We start from the raw sequence: 20977 nt of genomic DNA on the forward strand, positions 1-20977 counted from the left end.
AGGAGTCGCAGGCTTAGCCGTTTATGCCTCCAATGGGATTTTAGCACGTCAAGCCACGTAAATGACAATTGTTGATTTGTTATCAATAATTCCACGTTGTCCATCGACTCAGCTAGCCAGATCAGATTTATTCGCATCTACTGTATTTTGAAAATGGGAAGTTTATTCTAAATCTATTGCACTCTCACTTCTAGAAAAAAATCTGATCAACTAACTTATTTTTTAAAAAAATTAAATATAATATTTTTTAAGAAAAATTTAGTGAGATAAATTTTAAAGGTGCGGGTTCAAAAGCTCCTATTATTGGCAAAAACCAGAGCTTTACACCAGCTAAGTTTATAATGTTTAAATTTCTTTAATAAAATATTTTAAATAGTTGTAATGATTATTCAAATTTAATTTAATTTTTTTTATAAACTTAAACTTGGTTCAAACTTAATTTAAGTTTAATTCAATTACATATTATCGAACTCTTGTTTGAAATTTTTATATTTTAAATTTATTTAATTGGTTAATGAAATAGATAATATAAATTTATTTATTATTTTTTTAAAAAATATATTTTTAAAATTTAAAATATTGATAAAAAAATTATTAATGAAAATGATTTAATATTATTTATGAATATTAATCATGAATATTAAAAGCATCCACAGCGATTAGAGCCCATTGAGAGCTCTTTCGTTGTCACGTCTGTGCGACATCAAAAGTTAAAAACCTCATACCTCTTTCCACTATTAAAAAAAAACCTCTCAACAACTCTTTCATGGGTCTCACACTTTTCATTATATAATAATTTTCATTTCTCCTTCATATTTTACATTATACACCATTAAATTTTTATAAAATTTAAATTTATAAATTGCTAACATGAAATAACATTAATAATTAAAAAAATACATAAATATTGCAGTGCATCAAATAAAAATACAAATTATAATAATATATAAAAATAAACATAAACTCATCTACATCAAGTCATGTCTCTATTTAATTTTTTTCTACCATTTTCTCATGTAAATAAAATTGTCCTGGTGTCATCTCACTGGTATCCTTCATAAGAATTTCATAATCCTTATGAAAGCTCTCGGCTTCCCGCAAAGTCATTTTTTGTATTTGATATTCTTTAATATCTTGTCATTTTTTGTCGATGCTATGTTTCATTGTGTCGCCCTCTCTGGCTTTAGATTTGCCCTTTCTCTTCGTTATCTTTTGTCCTATCGGACGAATGCAGACTTCAGAGTCATATAAATCAACACTTGTATTTGGATTTGATGTTGAAGTGTTTCCCCCTGATTCGGATGTCCTTGCCTTCTTGTTAGAGTATTGAGCAACTGATTGTGGAGCATATTTCTCATATTCTTTAAGAACCCTCCACACATGCATATACTTAAAATCCTTATTATTGTTGTTGGCTATCCACATATTCAGTGCATTCTCCAACACATTCTCGTCACTTCAACCGCTTTACCGATGAGTATAAAAATTATTATAAGTTGCAGAAAATTCATTTACCATCGACGCAAACCTATAATAATGTGATTTCAGCCGCTGATAACTTCTCGTCATAGATCCAGTGGGGTGATGTTTGTTGTAGTAATCAACTATACGTTTCTAAAAAGCTTGATCCTTTTGGTCATTACCAATTATTGCATCAGTGTTTATAGTTGCCCATGACTTCGTAAGAACCACATCTTCATCGAGAGACCAAAATCTTTGTTTTGATTCATTTTCCTCCAGCTTAACTTCACGCTCTTCTTGTGATGAGTGTGGTGGCAACTGAGTTACTGGAACAGATGATGGGGTTAGAGATTCTTTGTCGCTGATAGATAGATCAATAGTTGCCCTTCTTAATTCATTCGAAAGTATGACAGGTGGTTGAATAGGAGAAAATACGTAAGGATAAGGCATCCCAAGTTGGCTACCCATTGTTGACCAATCTTATGATGGATACATACTAAATGGAGTTGAGGCGACGTTACTTAGATTCCACGTCTACAAAAAAATTGTGAGAACTTTGAAAATTTGGAAAATACTGTGAAACATATGAAATATTTTGAACATTTGGAGGATATTGTGTGTGAGAGAAAATATGAGGATATTGAATATTTGGAAGAGTGCGAGTATTTTGAGAAGATGTATTTCCTTCAGTATTTAAAGAATTCAAAAGATTTGTAAAGGAAGTATTGAAATTTTCATCTATCTCGAATACAAATAGGGAATGAAAGGAAGAAATAAGTTGAGAACAAAGATAGCAATGGAATGAGTGAAATATATCTCATATTTATAGATTTTTTCTATATATTAAAAAATTAAATTATAACCGTTGAACAACGGCTAAAGATTAGCCGTTGTTTAACGGCTAAAACATTAGCCGTTGTTCTCTTTTTATCTTTTTATAATTATTAAAATAAAAATAATATATAAAAAGAATAAAAAACACAAAGATTCGTGTAAAGGGAAAAACCTCCCTCCACTATAGGAGGGAGGTTTTTCCTTGCTGCCACATCATAGTGAGAGCTCTGAAAGAGCTCCCACTGTGGATGCTCCAACGAACTAAATACATATGTATTCAAATTTATTCATTTAATTTAATAAATTATTGAAACTTATTCCAAAGATGATTCATTTCCATACAGATGCTCCAGTTCATCTATTTTATGCATCTGAAGAATTGTCACGCATTGCAAATCCCAAATCAGTATGTAACACCATCAGGAGGCTTAGTTAACGAAAAGCACAATATACGTCAGCAGAACCATGAAACAACAGTTAAGGAATTGCTGGGAATGACGTTGAAGAAATGGTAAACCTCATCCTTGTCGTAGACCCCAACCTCGGTCGAGCAAACTGAGCAGCAGACAGGATGGAATATTTCATCATTTGGGGTTCCTTCATCGGAGCCAGTAGAAATCTTTCTGTGTTTGGAATTCCTCTGCTGTTTGGTGTTTGCTTGGGGTAGTATCTGATCTGTTATGATCTTGCAATTAAAAACAAACATTGCTCTGTACTGAGTCACATACCTCTCGTGTCTGTAATTCATAGAATCATGAGCTAGTTAAACGGGCTAATGGGAATTTGAATGTTATGGGAAAAAAAAAGTAAATTATATGGACAATAGGTTACTCGCAAATTATTAGCACAATGGTTCAAAGGGACAAATCATGTAATTGTAAGTAATTGTCATTAATTGCTTCCAAAGTGCTTATCTATGGCCTAAGGGCATGTCAAGCATTCATGACGGACATTATTAGTACTAAAGGTTAGAAAAATTCAAGGGTTTGGTACAGCAACACAGCAGTTACAACATTTCTGGAACATCAGAACCCTGCATTTGACCATCAACCTAGTGCGAATCAAAGGCTTGATAGACTTGCTGATTTCATGATAACTGTTTCTCTCAAGTCTTCACAATGTTCCTTCTTTTATGGTTTCACGGAGCAAGAATCTTATGATTCCAACTATGCAATAAGCCTTAGTAAAACATAGTGGACCAAATCTTATGATTCCAACCATGTATCTCAATTGTGCCCTTACAGTATTATAGTGATGATTAGACTCAATATATATATTGCACAACTATAGTGATGATTAGGCTCAGCATACATATTGGAGCATCTATATTTACCTTTCTAATTTTGCTTCAACTTCTTGTGACACTACCCGATCAGTTTTACTGAAATTCAATCAGACAGAGTCAATGGTAAAAGTGTCAAGTTAGCTTGTTATGTGTACTAATGTTGTTGCTTTAAGACATCATTGTTACTAAAGTTGGAATTTTTGCATGACTTTGAAGTTTCATTGATTTGTTATTATTTATTACCTAAAGGGGAGCCTTAGTGCAACGGTAAAGTTGTCGTCATGTGACCAAAAGATCACGGATTTGAATCCTGGAAACAGCCTCTTGCAAAAAGCAGGGTAAGGCTGCGTACAATGGATCCTTCCCTGGGACCCCGCATGGCGGGAGCTTCGTGCACCGGGCTGCCCTTTTTATTACCTACATTTCTTTTATATCTATGGAACTTGTTCTTTATCTTTCTGCTTTAGACCTTAAATTTAGTTGGATAAAGCTTTGGTTATTTCCATTTTGATAAATCATTTTGTTTGCTATTACATTTGTACATCTGTGATGCCCTTGTGCGCCATGAATGTCGAGTTCAGATGTGCTACGAGCATTGTTTGGTGACTTGCAGGCACAATTCATTGACTAACACAAGGGGCATGGGCCATGGCAATGGATGTCACATTGTCCAAGTGAGATTTCCTAGCCTTATGAAGAGGGCTCACTTAGCATGTGACCATTTTATAGTTACAAACACTATATTCAAGCTTGAATTTTTGCGAGTTTGATTTGATAAATTTATTAAGATTTGGGGTGTGTGTCTGTTTCTCAGATTGTTGTTATACCAACTTTATGCTAGTAATCATCTTAGAGCAGTGCTTTAGTGTTCTAACCAAAATACCTTATGTGACCTTGATTCACTCCTGTTATGTTACCAGGTGGCCTAAGTTGGGAGTTATTCCTTTTCATGGAGGCCATAGCAGTAGCCTAGGAGTCGCAAGAGCAGTTATTGTCCATCGTAGCTAAAGGATTATTACTTGCATAATGTCTGTCAAGAGAGTGCATAAGTCTATTATTCATGAGGTTGTTGGTGAGGCTCTAAGATTGAGGAAGCAGCTTTCAAACCCTGCACAAGTGTCAACAACAGTCACCCAGCACTATCTTTCTGGGGACGCTTCAAATTTATCAGATTGCTAGACAAATACAGTGAATTTCTATGATAACCAAATCCCCAGAAAGCTCAAGAGTAGCTCAACTAAATAGAGGAGGTACTAAGGGCCATAGGCTGCACCACGGAGTTAGAACCCTTTTCACCCACTACCTTTACCGAAGATGCTCAAGTTTGATCCCTTTAGTGTTACATGTTAAGTGAGCTGATCATGCTCAAGTATCAAGGAGAGCCAGTTAAGTGTGTTGACATTTTGAGTTGGATTGGATTTGTTGCTTGAGTTTAACATATGTGAATATCTTCCTCAAAACCTCAATAAAGAGAAATTTCGAAGACAAGGTATGTTTTTTTTCCTAGAACAAAGTCAATAAGTATTACAGACTACAACTTTATTAGTCGGTCTACAAAACCAAAATCTCTCACTATGAACCTTTTTGCTCTTTAGTCACCATCTGCATATTTTGTTCAGTGACTTAATGCACTCCTAAATATTGGAAAGCATGTAGCATGGTAACAAAATTCAACGTTGAAATTCAATGTCTACAAGATAGGTTGCATTTACAATTTGTTATGGAAAAAGAAAGAATACCTTTGGCAATCTAAGCAAAGAGTTGTAAAACATGCAGGGCAGCTTAGTACAGCATCAGAGGTCTGACCTTTTCTTTTGTTATGAACCCATTGTTCATCTTTGTCATCAAGATTTGAATCATAAAACTCTGGCTCTATTGAGTAGTCTATCTCATCATCACTGGAAACTAAGCCACGTATATATTTTCTAAATTTAGTGACCAAGGGGAGGCTGATTGCTCTTGATAAACATAGGCATATTAGTTTAATTTCCAACAACAAAAAGAAATAAATTCTAGAATTAATGGATAGAACAAGAAGACAATTGTAAACACGATATCAAAGTGTCTTCCTAACATTTACAAGTATCATTAACTAGAAGACGAGCTGATTCTACCAGAAAACCCATGAACCAAAACCGAATCCAATGTTGCCCCACTTCTTGGATTGAAATGCAAGAAACTCTAGTTGATTAGGGCAACCCAGCCAATCAAACCAAGTTGACCCAGGTTAAAACTCATACGTTTTAAATTATTTTTTAGATGTTTTTTTTTTTTGCAATTTTGTATTTTTTTTTGTATACATTATATATCATGTGTATTTTTCATATGATATCCTATATCATTATGTATTTGCCCTAAAACCTTATATCATTATGTATTTGCATACGATACCCTCTTATATTTTTTTTACATATAATATTTATCTTACATATTTAAATACTCTAAAATGGATATGTGCCCAACAAATCAAAAGTTAGCCCATGACCCTAAGTTCCATGGGCTCAATGTTCAGTTCAATTTTGATAACTATGACCTGCAAGGACATTGAAAACTGTTGGTGCAATCGACCTCTATGGTTTCGATATTTGACAATGTACCCAAGTATGGTTAGGTTGACTAAGGGTTAATCCAAATAGAACTTGATGTTTGGAAAAGAGAAGTCTAGTCAAGACTAGATAACTAGCAAGGGCAAGTCTTAACTAGGTTAGGCACGTGAAAAGTCTACTAAGTGACTAATCCTAACGGGAGGTTAGGCAAGAAGAAGTCCTGATGAGTGAAGCTAGGACCTAGTGAGTGAAGTTATGGTTGATGTTCTGGTGAGTGAAACCAGGCCCTAATGAGTGAAACTATATGATAAAGTCCTGGCAAGTAAAGTCAAACCCTAGTGAGTGAAATTAGGTGGTGAAAGTCCTAGCGAATGAAGCTGGGCAATGGAATTGCCCGTGAGTAAGTTGGGCCCTAGGTGGTGGAAGTCCTAGTGAGTGAAGTTAGGCAATGGAAGTCCTAGTGAGTGAAGCTAGGCGACCTTAGGAGGAGAAACCCTATGTAATGAGAAGTTTTGGAGGAGTAAACTCCAAATATGTGTGACCGACTAGGGTGCGATCGACCGCATGCAGCGAATCTTGAAAGCTGCTAACATTGTTTTACCTTACTACTTAATATCTATTATGCTAACTCAGTGTTGCAAGTAAGTCTTAGTAGATCAAATTGATCATACACTAAGCAGAACTAGAGAAAGTCCAAACCGGTATGTTTGGCAGGTAAGTAAAAGTAAGCATTGGAGGAGACTGATCCAGTGAGGACGAGTCTCAGTTAAGGACTTTAAGCACCGGTCCAATTTAAGTCCATTTTGGAAGCCTAAACTGAAACCATAACTAGATCCTGGTCTTGGAAAGACAAGATCTAATTAATAATGCTTTTCTATATTGTGCTAACTTTGTTTTGCAGGTTACACTTTATTTTTCAGACTAACGCATTTTACAGGTTGAAGTAGCAAAAATCAACCTCGGATGCACAAGCGCCTCAAAGGTGCTCGGAGGCACCTTGGATCGGCGCTTGGAGGTTCCCTAGACTAATCGAAGGCACCCTCAAGTAGATAAGAGTGGCGAATAAAACTTCGAGGCGCAGAGGCGCCCTGGAGGCATTGGAGGCGCCTCAAAGGCACGTTGGAGGCACCTCAAAGAGCTTTGAGGCGCCCTCGCGAAATAAAAACCGAAGTTAGCGGAAGTGATCGAGTCCGAGACTTTGGGGATCATTTTTGAGGTTCGAGGCACCTCGGATGAGCTTGGAGACGCCTCCAACACTCTTTAAAAGAGCTATTCGAACATAACATGAAAAGAACTTAATTACGAGCTTCAACGACTCTTCTGCAGCTTCGACTACACTCTGCTGCTGCGCTACTACACCGAGACATCCGACCGCTATCGGCAGACTAACACATGAGCCCGTTCATATTCTACATTTCTAAAGTGTTGGTAACAATTTAATATTCTTGTACATCTTTCATACTTGCAAAAGGAAAGTATAAGCTGTTACACTTTCTCGTTTTTCATATTTGTATTCGATTCCCTCTTCCGGCGGTTCCGGAAGAGGTTTATAGTGGATTGCCCGTCGATACAGTCCGAGGGATCATAGGTCTTGGAGTAGGAGTTGCTGAAAGCTTCGAACCAAGTAACTCCTCGTGTTCAAATTCTGTTTTTCTTTACTTGATTATTTTTATTTTTCTGTTGCACACTCATATTTCAAAAAGATAATCATTTTTAAAATACACGTGATTCACCCCCCTCTCACGTGCACACCGATCCTACAAAAAGTTCCATTCATATCAATGGATAGGATAATACATTCAACTAAAGTATCTCATGGTTCAGTCCAGCAAAGCTATTGAACATGCCATGGGTTAATGTCAAACCAACATATCATAGAGAAACATAGTTAATTCAGTTACAAAAGCATGATAGGTTGAAGTGTTTGTTACATAAGACAATTCTTTGGGAATACAAAGATAACCAAGTCTTTATCCCAATATAGATCCTCCTGCACTATTGGGCTTGATGTCCTAACAATTCTTTGAGAATACAAAAGTATATATTCAGAAGACAAAAGAAAGAAAACATAAAAAGAAAAAGAGGAAGAGGAAGATGATCTCAACATGAAAAAATTTCTTTCATCTCAATATTTTGACATGCACATGATTGGTTCTTCTGATTCATTGTCCAGTATCAATTTCATTTTAGTTGCCTAGTTTAAATCTCCATGAGATGAGGTTTCTTAGTCAAGATCATCCTTGACTCCCAGATTCCTTTTTTTTCATTTTATAGTGAGTTCAGTTTAATTTTAATAGGTCAAATATAATTTCTGATGTACTTACCCTTATTTTTCAGAATCGTACAATAATCAAATTGCAAAGATTCTTTTACATTTTGATTCTCATATCTATGTGTGGTTTTAATCTAAATCATATCATGCACATACGGGACCAAACATATACTGCTATGTTCATAAAGTAATTTGAGAGCTTGTTAATTAGATGGATCTTGGTCTTTGGTTAATGACATTCTTTTTCAAAATGTAATTTTGATAACAAGGCTATCAACTAGAATATGTAAACATAGTTAAGAAGATTAACCTACAACTAACAAACTTCCCCTTTATTGTAGCCTAGGCGCCTCCTAGTTGGTTGAGAAAATTTCCTCACTGGGGGTCACTTCTAAAAATAAGGCAAATATTGTCATCCATTTACACAACAAAAGGAAAAAAAAAAAAAAAAATCATTGCCTGTCTTATTAATTATTTGTTTAGACTTTGACAGAGAAATTATTAAATTCATAGCTAATTACATGCTTGGCAATGAAGCCAAACTTCTACCTCTGTAGCATTCTTTCTCGCCATCACTCACTGTTTTATGATCATCTTGTGATTATTGTTTATAGATTACTGAACTCAATCGTGGAATGAGCAAGAATGTTGAAGCATTCAGTGCTCCAAGCTGTTTGCTACCTCACTTGCCAGGAAGGGATTGAGTTTGGGGTTATGGAATCAAACCTACTTGTTGAGTTCCTAAAGCAGTTCATGAACCCACTATTAGGAGGATCCAGGTGTTTGGGTGGAAAACATCCATCCATGTTTAGGAAAAAAAAAACTTATTTTGGCCAATTAGACTTGCTGAGTTGAAGAAACATTCTACCCAAGGACAATAAAATTAGGCTACTACAGTGGGATGAATTGCAATCTTGCAAAACTTTTCGACTAGAGTCTTACTGAAGCTGTAATGATAGGTCAGATAGTATCATTATCTTTCATAAGTTTGCTAACAAAATTGCCTCACTGGGAATTATCATGAATTACAATAAGGGCTCCTTCTTTGAAGAGTTGAATATACTAGCTCTTTAATGTTTTATTTGTTTTCTGAATCCATCAGTCTTCAATCAAATTAGTAGTATATTACAAAGAACAAGCATATTAGAAGACATAAAGGTAACAAAATCCAAGCATATTAGAAGACATAAAGGTAACAAAATTAAACTTTAAGCGCACATATGAGACAAAGAACAAGCATATTAGAAGACATAAAGGTAACAAAATCCACCTTCAGCGCAAAGTAGAAAATGCAAAAAGGAATAAGCCCCAGATTGCTGGAATTAATAATTCATTACGCCCTCAGGAACTACATTTTTGTGTAAAAATGTCCCCTCTTTCCTAGAAGTTCATTATTGTCAAAATGCCTCCCAAAATTCCCCCTTTTTTGCAGACAAGTTAAAAGTTGATATTCAGTTATACTACAAAAAACATTGTAAGAAATTATTTCCCAAATAAAAAACTATTAAGTAAAAAACCAAATAAACCTATGTTCTTTACTAAATTAAACTTGAGCATAGAACTTCTATCCCAGTTCTTTCATTGACTAATTGTATTCACTGTTAGTATTATTAAAGCTAATGTTGCAATATTGTTTTAAACATTAGGAAATTGAAATGAAAAGAAAAAAGGAAATTTTAACAAAACAACTCTCGTAATTTATCTTCAAAAGAACATGACAATTGGGTTCGTGGCAATTTGGGTATCGTGAGATACAAGGAAATAACACTGGCCTGCATTTCAATTTTATGAATATCTGACAAATTTAATTTTATAATGACAAGTAAAGAAGTTAGATGTAGAAACTAAAGGTTTGTGTAGCTGGAACCAATCACTAGCACAAAGCTTAACCCAGCTCATGCTAGCTTTGCATGACAGGAAAGTACATGACGAAATGAATATAAAACAAGTAATAACATCTTTGTGAGTGCTTGTATTCATGATGAACGTCATAATCCAGTGCTTGTCCCAACTATTCAAGGTTGACAATATGGATCTTATTAATCTCTTATCTCTCTTTTGAACTTCATGCATGATTGCATCTTCAGTAATATTTAGATTTATTAAATTTTTAATTATGTTGACTACAAATTTACTGTATCTCTCTATATCCCTTACACCTTAGACTCTAATTGGTTCAACTAAGGTAACTATAGAATTTATTAAACATCCTTGATAATGTCCATAAAATCTTAACTTATTTTAACTCATTTTTATAATATTTTGGATCTAAACCTAATTACTTCTAGATAGAAGTACTTTTATTTTCTTGGTTATGTCACACATTCATCTTAGCATTAGCGTCTTCTCTAATCTTTTATGCGTTTTGACAGTCCACCGCTCGCATCCATGAAGTAAGACGGGCAGTATCACATCATTTTAGTGTGAGAGGCACAGCGTGAATAAAGAACATTCAGGAAACATTTTCTACTTCAACTATCCACTCTTTATTTTGCTCTTTACATTTCATATACTTAGTTTTAGTCCTACTTAACTAAAAAGCTTTAAGTTTAAATTTCTCTCCACAACTCAAGTTACAAACTTGATCTATTTACACCTACATCAATTAGCACAATGCCATCCACTAAAAAGATACACCAAAGATTATCTTGATTGAGATGGATTAGTTCATTTCGAGCATATTTTGATTAAAAAAATGAGAATTTGATTACAATGATAATGGTCAATTTGGGCAAAGGCAAGCACTCGAGACATACACTAAAGAGTGTTTGTTTCCTAAAGTTTCTTGTAAAAAACCAATTCTAATATGAAAGTTGATATCTCAGTGGTAAAAAGTTTCTGTCATGATTACTGAAGTAGGAGGTTCAAGTTCAACCCATTATAAAAACGGAACACCCGATATCATGGTTCGTCGGAATGGATGTGGAACGGCCGGAATGGGCGTTCCGGCATGGGAATGCCCCACGTCATTCCAAAGTTTCGGCAAATAATGTGGTTTGACTTGGGACGTCGTTCTTCGATGTTATAACTGCCGGAATGGACATCTTGATTAATTGATTGATTGATTAAGAAGCTTTGGATTCTAATTTTTACGATCTGACTTTGCTTTTCATTCAACAGACAACTTGATTAATTGATTAAGAAGCCTTAGATTCCATTTTTTACTATATGACTTTACTTTTCATTCAACAGCGGACATCTTGATTAATTGATAAGAAGCTTTGAAGTTCATTTTTTACAAACTATGCTTTTCATTCAATTTTTAAATGTTTTATCTGTATTGAAGGAAAAAAACAACATCACATCACTATCACATCATGTTTTTTTCAGCTCTTTGCCAATAATGCATGATTGCACGAGTACCCTCCAGTTCTATTAATTGAGCATCTACCATTAATTTAAGCATTTGTAATTTTGCATCTTTTGCTATTGTCATCAGTTCCTTTCGTTTGATTAATTGATTTCTTCTATCATTTCCATTATATTCGTAAGCAAGGTAAGCTTTATAATTTTTCAACTGGTTCTATTAATTGAGCATCTACCATAAATTTGAGCATATGCATCTTTTGACTCACGGTCATTAGCTCTTTCATTTGATTAATTGATTTCTTCTATCATTTCTATTATATTCACAAAGAGGCAAGTTTGCTAATTTTTTAGTTTAATATATTAAGTTATTCACATCACGTTTTTTTTCCAGCTCTTTGTCAATAATGCATGACTGCATGAGTACCCTCCAGTTCTTTTAATTGAGCATCTACCATTAATTTGAGTATTTGCATCTTTTGGCTATTGTCATCTGGTCCTTCGTTTGATTAATTGATTTATTTTATCATTTCCATCATATTCACAAATAAGATAAGTTTTCTAATCTTTCATCAAGTTCTATTAATTGAGCATCTACCATAAATTTGATCATATGCATCTTTTGGCTCAAGGTCATCTGCTCCTTCGTTTGATTAATTGATTTCTTCTATCATTTACATTATATTTACAAACATATAAGTTTTCTAATTTTTTTAGTTTTATATATTAAGTTAGATCTGTTTATTTTTATGTACTTCATTCTCATTATCATGATTTTTATCATTATCATTTAGTCAAAATTATTCATTATTATTTATTTGTTTATCTATTTGTTTAGAATGACATCACACTCTGATATTGGTTGGCAATTTGGACAAATGGTGGGTGATAATCATAAAATAATATGATGCAAATTTTGTGAAAAAGTTATAACCGGAGGAATTACGAGGTTAAAACAGCATATTGCACATGTTACTAGAAATATTGAAACATGCCACAAAGTGTTAGGAAAACACTTTCAAGACTCTAAGGCAAGTAGAAGTTCAATGGAAAGAAAAAAACAAATAGCCTTAAATTCAATTACACAAAACATACATGTATCAGAATGTGGTAACAGTGGTGGGGATGACATCGAAGATATAGCAAATCAAGAATTACAAAAAGTCAGCAAAAAAAAATCGTAAAACAAAAGTTATTGAAGAGGAGATGTGTAATTGCCATAGTCAAGGAAAAATATATAAATAATATTTTAAATTTGTGTATATATATCTTATAATTTAGTGTACTTAACTACTCCAAATTTTATAATTATAGGATTTTTTGGTTCTTTATCTGGCTTAGATCCCGATTTGAAAAAAGGGATGTGTTGAAGCTTTGTAAGAAAGAGTTCTCGATTACCATCAAAAGGAATTCACTTTTTTATGTTTCTCACAAAACATAAGAGTCTCAAAAACTAGTTTGATGCTAAAAAGGTAAAAGATGTTGGTAAGACAATATCAAAATGGTTCATATATAATGTTATTCCACTTAATGCAGCATATAGTGGTCCATACTATCAATCCATGATAAACACCATTGTTGAGGCTAGAATAGGAATAAAAAATCTCACAAGATGTCAAATTAGTGGTGTTTATTTACAAGAGAAGGTGGATGAGATAAATGGATACTTGAACACTTTAAAATCAAAATGGTCAAAGTATGGATGCACAATAATGTGCGATGATTGGAGCATGCACAACAAGCATCCATTCATAAATTTTATGATATATTGTGACCACAACATGGCATTTCATAGTTTCATTGATTGCACCAACAAAGCAAAGACTGATTTTATTTTATCTTTGTTAAATAAAATTATTGATGAAATCGAGGATGAAAATGTTGTGCATGGGCTCACAGACAACAAAGGGGCAAATAGGTCGTTGGTGCCAAATTGATGATAGAAAGGCAACATTTGTTTTGGTCTCCTTCTGCAACATATTGTATCAATCTCATGCTAAAAGATATTAGCAAGACGACAAAGTAAAAAAGGGTGTCAAAAAGTTGAGAAAGCCAAGCAAATTATGAGCTTAATATATATATAATAGCAATAAAGTTGTGAATTTGATGAAAACATTTACAAATGACCGTGAATTATTAAGATCGGGAATAATCCGATTTACGAAAAAATGTATTTCAATTGAAAGAATGTGCACTTCTGGTGATTTGGAAGCATACAATAACACAAGAATGTGCACTTCTGGTGATTTGGAAGCATACAATAACACAAGAAAAAAAAAGGAAAGAAGTAAAAAAAAATTGTAAGTGTCGTAATGGATGGAAGATTTTGGAAGAGAGCTCGTGATATTTGTGCTGCAATTAAACCATTAGTAAAAGTTTTGAAATTAGTTGACCAAGATAAAAAACTAACAATGTCAATTATCAATGAAGCAATAGATAAAGCGAAAATGACAATAAAAGATAATACCTGAGATAAGCAATCATATTAGGATATTATTGATAATCGATGGTATAATCAATTATACCAACATCTATATGTTGCATGTAACCATATAATTTATTTGTTTAAATTATAAAGTACAAAACATGTCATCAAATTCTTTTACAAATTCCTTATTTTTAATTTTTGATTATCTTATTGATATTTCAACATATTTCCTAAACTCATTCTTTCAATATTCTGGAATAAATGATGAAGTTAAATGAGGATTAAAGGTTGTAATTAAGAGATTAAGCTAGACTTAAACCCACAAGCTTTAGCCGCCAATGAGGTAATTTTTTTTATGTTCCTATATTTTTTTCCCAAACATAAACAATAATTATTAGCCACAAGCTTTAGACTTAAAGATTCGAATCTTGGAAACAACCTCTTGCAAAAAAGCAGGGTAAGGTTACGTAGAATGGATCCTTCCCCGAGACCCGCATAACGGGAGTTTCGTGTACCGGGCTACCTTTTTTATATATATATTTTTTTCCAAACATAAACAATAATTATTTATTTTTTTCTCATAATTTTCAGATTAAATCATTCACAGACTAGATAGGTGACTTTGAGTCTCCATTAGCAAAAATGGCAATTAAAAAAAATCAACCAAATTTAAAATTTAAAATTTTCAAATATTTATAATTCAAAAATATATACGATATTGATATTTTTGTATCAACTGAATGGTGGAGTGATTATAGTGAAGATGCCCCACACCCTCAGAAAATTGCAATCAAAGTTCTAAGTCAAACATGGTCTCTTATACACACAAAGCGTCATAATCGCTTAGCTATCAAAAAGTTGCACAAATTAGTTTATGTTCACTACAATATGCGGCTTAGGTAAGAAACATGATGCGCAAAAAAGAAGATGATGATTTTTAGATCACAATAGGACCTCAATCACGTTTTTCATAATGATGGCATTTTAAATGAATAGACAAGAGATAATGAACCACCGATTTTAGAAGATGATGATTTGGCATGATTACATCAAGCACTTTGAGCATCAAATGCTAAAGAACATAACACAACTACAAGTGTTCAAAGTAATTCAAGAAAGAAGAATAATGTAAAGAAGTCAACACAATTGAAAGGAAAAGAAGTTTTGTCAAGAGATGATGGTGAAGATAGTGATGAATCATGGCAAGTTTATCATGGTTATCGGCTTGGAATGGAGAAACAACATCACTTTTTGACAAGTTTATCAGAATCTGCTTTTGCCGATGATAAAGAACATTCAATCGGATCTTCACGACAGCATATGAGTGTTGAAGAACATATGAAATATTTGATTTTGAAAGGGAAGCAACAAATTCCAATAAGAGATGATTATGGATCAAAAAGTTATAATTGGGAGCCTCAAGATATTGGGCATGGTCCAATTGGATGTCAATCAGTAGGGATGTAAATGAACCAAACGGTTCGCGAGCTATTCGGAGCTCGATTCGGTAAAAAGCTCGTTCGAGTTCGTTCGTTTATCTTATCGAGCCGAGCTCAAGCTCGATTTGAGCTCGACAGTTTTATCGAACCGAGCTTGAGCTTAAGGATATTCTGCTCGTGAGCTCGCAAACATGTTCGTTTATAGGCTCGCGAGCCAAAAAAACGAGCCTTAAACCGAGCCAAAAAAACAAGCTCTAAAACGAGCCAAAAAAACGAGCTCTAAAACGAACCTTAAAATTAGCTTTAAAATGAGCCAAAAACGAGCTCTAAAACGAGCCAAAAACGAGCTCTAAACGAGCCCGAAAATGAGCTCGAGCTCGCTTAACGAGTTAGGCTCGTTAACTTTGATAATCGAGCTAATAACGAACCGAGCTCGAACTGTTCACGAGCTTGATAATTCTAAAACTAGCCGAGCTCGAGCCTTGTGATAAAAGCTCGATTCGAGCTCGAGCCCGAACTCGAGCCCGAATATAACTTAAACGAGCCGAGCTCGAACCTAATACTGTTCGGCTCGGTTCGACTCGTTTACATCCCTATCAATCAGGTGGATATGGATACTATGGTAGCAATCAACCCAAACACGATTCATCTTATACATCATCTAATTATTCACCATCTTATACAAGTAGAATTAGACATCATGAATTTGAGGGTTATTTTGATAATGCACAAAATGTAATTCCTTATTATTCGACATCTCTTGAGAGCAATATTAACTCCGCCCATGACGACCGGTCATGGTCGGTCCCAAGCCCGGATAAAGGAGGAGGGTTGCGTTAGGTTATCAGCCAGCATTAAAACTATGGCAAATATTCAATGAATAGATTCATTAAACTATTGTGCTAATGCTAGGTTGTTCCCTGGAAGGAACGCGTTGCAGGGTCCGACTATAATGTCTCCGCAAGTACCGCTACATCTCCAAAACTCAGGTGTAGTGCTAAATATGCAAGAGTTCGCACTTACAGGGTCCGACTGCAACGTCTCAACAAGGACTGCTACATCTCCATGAGAATTTAGGTGTAGTGTATATTAAGTAAAATTACAATCTACTAAAGTAAACAACAATACTAGAAATAAAAGTCGTTCGTCGATTGTCAGAGTAGCGTAGTAGAGAGTAACAGTTATTCGTTCTTGATCTTGGAATTGTTGTTAGTGTTCTCTGAAGCTGCTGGTTGACCCTCCTTTTATAGCCGAGCCAGACCTGATCCAGATCCACTGATCTTGGGATTAGTCTTTGACTCAAAGCTGATCGGTCGACTGATCCAGGTGTTTGGTCGACCGAACCCTCTGAACCTGCCCAACTTCTCGTCCTCGTGCTTCTGCTTGGATAAGAGTCTTAATTTGGTCGACCGATCTCGTCGTTCGACCGATCAATCCCCAACTCATCTCGTCTGAGCAACTCTAGTTCATAGGCAAGTGTTCTCACACCATAGGTTGGATAAGAACAAATATAATAGAAAAACAAATAATCTAAACTTTAGAATATGGAACATAAGAACTCTCACTGGTAAATCAATGAAGGTAGTAGATACAATGATTAAGAGAAGAATTAGTATTTTGTGTGTACAAGAGACAAAATGGGTAGGTGAGAATGCAAAGATAATAGAGAACAAGAAGTTGTAGGAAAAAGTACACTAGAAAAAGTAAAACAAGAAATGGAGTGGGTATTATTGTAGATAGTTTGTTAAAAGATGAAGTTGTAGGAGTAGTTAGAAAAGGGAATAGAATTATAGCCCTTAAGATAATAGTGACGAAGGAAACTATGAACAGAATTAACGTATATGCACCGTAGGATTAGATAAAGCTACCAAATCAAGGTTTTGAGACGACTTAGATGAAATATTATAAAATATTCCACCAAATGAAATGATTTTAATAGGATGTGATCTAAATTGGCATGTCAGAGTGAAAAATGAGGAATATGAGAGGGTACATGGGAGTTATGGGTTTGGAACAAGAAATGAGGAAGGAAAAACTATATTAGATTTTGCAATAGCATATGACCTTATATTAGCTAATACGTTTTTTAAGAAAAGAGAAGAACACTTGGTCACATTCAAAGTGGGAATAATAAATCGTAAATTGACTTTCTTATGGTTAGGAAGAAAGATAGAAAAATTTGTAAAGTCATCCCTAAAGAAAGCTTAACTACCCAGCATAGGTTAATAGTGTTGGATATACACCTCAAACATAGTATCAATAGAAAGAAAATATATATGATTTCTAGAATTAAGTGGTGGAATTTAAAGGATGGGAAGCAAAATATATTTAAGGAGAAGGTAGAAGTACAAGCATTAGATGAAATATACGATGACTCTAATACAACATGGGATAAAATGGTATCAAAGTTGAAAACAGTAGTTAAGAGTGTACTCGGTGAGTCAAAGGGGCATGCACCATTAAGTAAGGAATCTTGGTGGTGGAATGAGAAAGTGAAGGAAAACGAATAGCTTATAAAGAATTATATATTTGTAAGAACAAGGAAATCTAAAAAATATACAATAGCCAAGAAAGAAGCTAAGAAAGTAGTGAGTGAAACAAAAAATGAAATTTTTGAACGATTATATCAAAAATTGAATACAAAAGGAGAAAGAGACATTTATAGAATAGCTAAAGTAAAAGAAAGGAAAACAAGAGATCTTATCCAAATAAAATGTATTAAAGATGAATATAATAGGGTATTGGTAAACGATGGAGAAATAAAAGAGTAGTGGAAGAGGTATTTTCATCAACTTTTTAATAAAAGTTTAAGTGGCCAACTTAATTTAGGTAATTTAAGTAGATCAAATGAGTATAAAAATTTTAATTTTTATTGTATAATTCAAACTTCAAAAGTAGAACAAACTTAAATGAGATGTAGAATGGAAAAGTCGTTGGACCAAATAATATTTCGATAGAGGTATGGAAGTGCCTAGTTCCATACAAAAATGGAGGATAAGTACTCTAAGACGTACAAAATTGTGCAAACTATAGGGGTATTAAACTAATGAGTCATACTATGAAACTTTAGAAAAAAGTAATAGAAAAAAAATTAAGGAAGGAGACCACAGTGACTGAAAATCAATTTGGGTTCATGTCTGGAAAGTCGACAATAGAGGCTATATATCTTCTTAGACAATCAATTGAAAAATATCGGGAGCAAAAACAAGATCTACACATGATATTCATTGACTTAGAAAAAGCCTATGATAGAGTTAGAAATTATATGGAGAATTCTAGAAAAGAGAGGTGTTAGCGTAACATATATTGAACTAATTAAGGATATGTACGAGGATGTAACGACCAGAGTAAAGATTTCAAGCAAAGTAACTGAAGCATTTCCAATAAAGATAGGGTTACATCGAGGATCAGTTCTAAGTCCCTATCTCTTTACATTAATTATGGGCAAACTCACTGCGCACATTCAAGATACAGTATCGTGGTGCATGTTGTTTACAGATGATATTATTTTGGTAGATGAAACACGTGAAGGAGTAAATGCTAAACTAGAATCTTGGCGGGAAATACTAGAAGGAAAAGGTTTTAAGCTTAGTAGATTAAAGACAGAATATATGAAATTTAAGTTTAGCGATAATAGAAGTAATGAGACAATTGTTGAGATAGGAGAGGACGAATTGTCTAGAACCGAGAGATTTAAATATTTAGGATCATTGTAATAAAACAATAGAAGGATTGAGAGAGATGTCTTACATAGAATACAAGCAGGATGGTTGTAATGGAGAGGAGCGTCGAGTGTTTTATTTGATCGTAAAATACCTCTTATACTTAAAGGTAAGTTCTATAAAACCGCAATTAGACCTGCTATATTATATGGAGCTGAATATTAGGATATGACTCGAGCACATGAGTAGAAGATGAGAGTTGCAGAGATGAGGATGTTAAGGTGGATGTGTGGATATACGAGGATGGACAAAATAAGAAATGAGAGCGTTAGAGAGAAAGTCGGAATTGCATCTATTGAAGAAAAACTCCGAGAGACACGTTTAAAATGATACGAACATGTACTGACGACCGATAAATGCTCCAATTAGGCGATGTGAAACTATGATAAACATGCATATCAAACGGGGAAGAGGAAGACCAAAAAAGACTTAGTTAGCAACAATAAAATAAAATAAAATAAAATTTATTTAAATATAGATGATGATGATATAGTAGGAGATAGAGCTCAATTGCGTGAAACGATTCATACAGCCGACCCCACCTAGTAGGATAAGGCTTGGTTGTTGTTGTTGTCATCTTGGGAGTAATATTGGATATCATGGTCATGATCGTGAATCGTCAAGTGCTACGGCAATTCTATTGGGTATCAAAGTTTTGGATATTACAATCATTGTGATGAAACATTATTACAAAGTCAATCATCTAATTCTGAACATATTTCGTCAACTCAAACAAATGAATATCCATATGGACAATTTAATGCTAATTTATATCAATGCTCATATGTTGGAGATCAATTTAATCAACATGATACTCAAGGATAATACAATGAAGATTTAGTTCCTCCCCGTCACTCTTCATGGTATTAGCTCGATAAGGTATAATTATCATTGTATTTTTCTGATTATGTAATGATGTATTGATTTTGTATAGCTTCATGTATTTTATTTTTTTTATTACTAGTTCTCTATCTAGTTCTCTATTTTTTATTTTTTTATAAATCCATGTCACGACCGTTCCATGAAATGATATTGGAATTGGAACGGTAGTATCCGCGATGGCCACCACAACCGTTCTGGCGAACCATGCTTGATATTAAAGAGTTCCATTATGGCTACCTTCCGCTTTCAACACCAAACTCAAATGATATCACTTCAACTTCTGCACACAATCTTCCAACATGAAAAGCATTTCGTAATGTTCCCAAGGGAACAAATTTCTCCTGCTAAATCATGGTACTCTGAGATCAAACAAACAGCAAGGCCCTAAAAAATCGTTGACGGGAATAAGGCTAGACAGAACATGGATTTTCCGTGTAACTTAGAAGTTCCGGGAGACGTGCGAGAGAGAAAGCAAGTACCGAGCTCGTGTGGGTCGGTCGTTGACAAATCCGGCTTGTTGTGATTCTCTTTCGCGCCGCCGCCTTCCATGACGAACGTCGGTCTCGCCCTGTTTTGGGCTGCACATCTATAATAAAAAAAAAAAAATCTCTCTCTTTTTCTATTAGCTTTCAAAAATTCCATTTCACCCGCTATTTTACTTGTATTTCAAAATACCCCAACATTTTAATATCATTACAGAAAGGATGAAAGAGAAAAATCGCCCCATCAAAAATGGCGGCCCACCGTCATGACGGAATGAAAATTTTCAATCCAGCTCCTTCAAAATCAGTTTTCTATTTTA

General features: G+C 34.3%; 1 protein-coding gene across 1 annotated transcript; it reads right to left on the reverse strand.

The window, feature by feature from the left end:
• Positions 1 to 2648: 2648 nt before the first annotated feature.
• Positions 2649 to 20747, reverse strand: LOC122021437 (E2F-associated phosphoprotein-like). Its single transcript, XM_042579554.1, has 3 exons — positions 20655 to 20747; positions 5320 to 5485; positions 2649 to 3032 (listed from the first exon to the last, which is right to left on the reverse strand). Exons 1-3 carry the CDS (start codon positions 20722 to 20724, stop codon positions 2750 to 2752), a joined length of 519 nt encoding a protein of 172 aa, XP_042435488.1. The 5' UTR covers positions 20725 to 20747; the 3' UTR covers positions 2649 to 2749.
• Positions 20748 to 20977: the final 230 nt, after the last annotated feature.

The sequence above is a fragment of the Zingiber officinale genome, chromosome 9A (genome assembly GCF_018446385.1).
Source record: "Zingiber officinale cultivar Zhangliang chromosome 9A, Zo_v1.1, whole genome shotgun sequence".
NCBI lineage: Eukaryota > Viridiplantae > Streptophyta > Magnoliopsida > Zingiberales > Zingiberaceae > Zingiber > Zingiber officinale.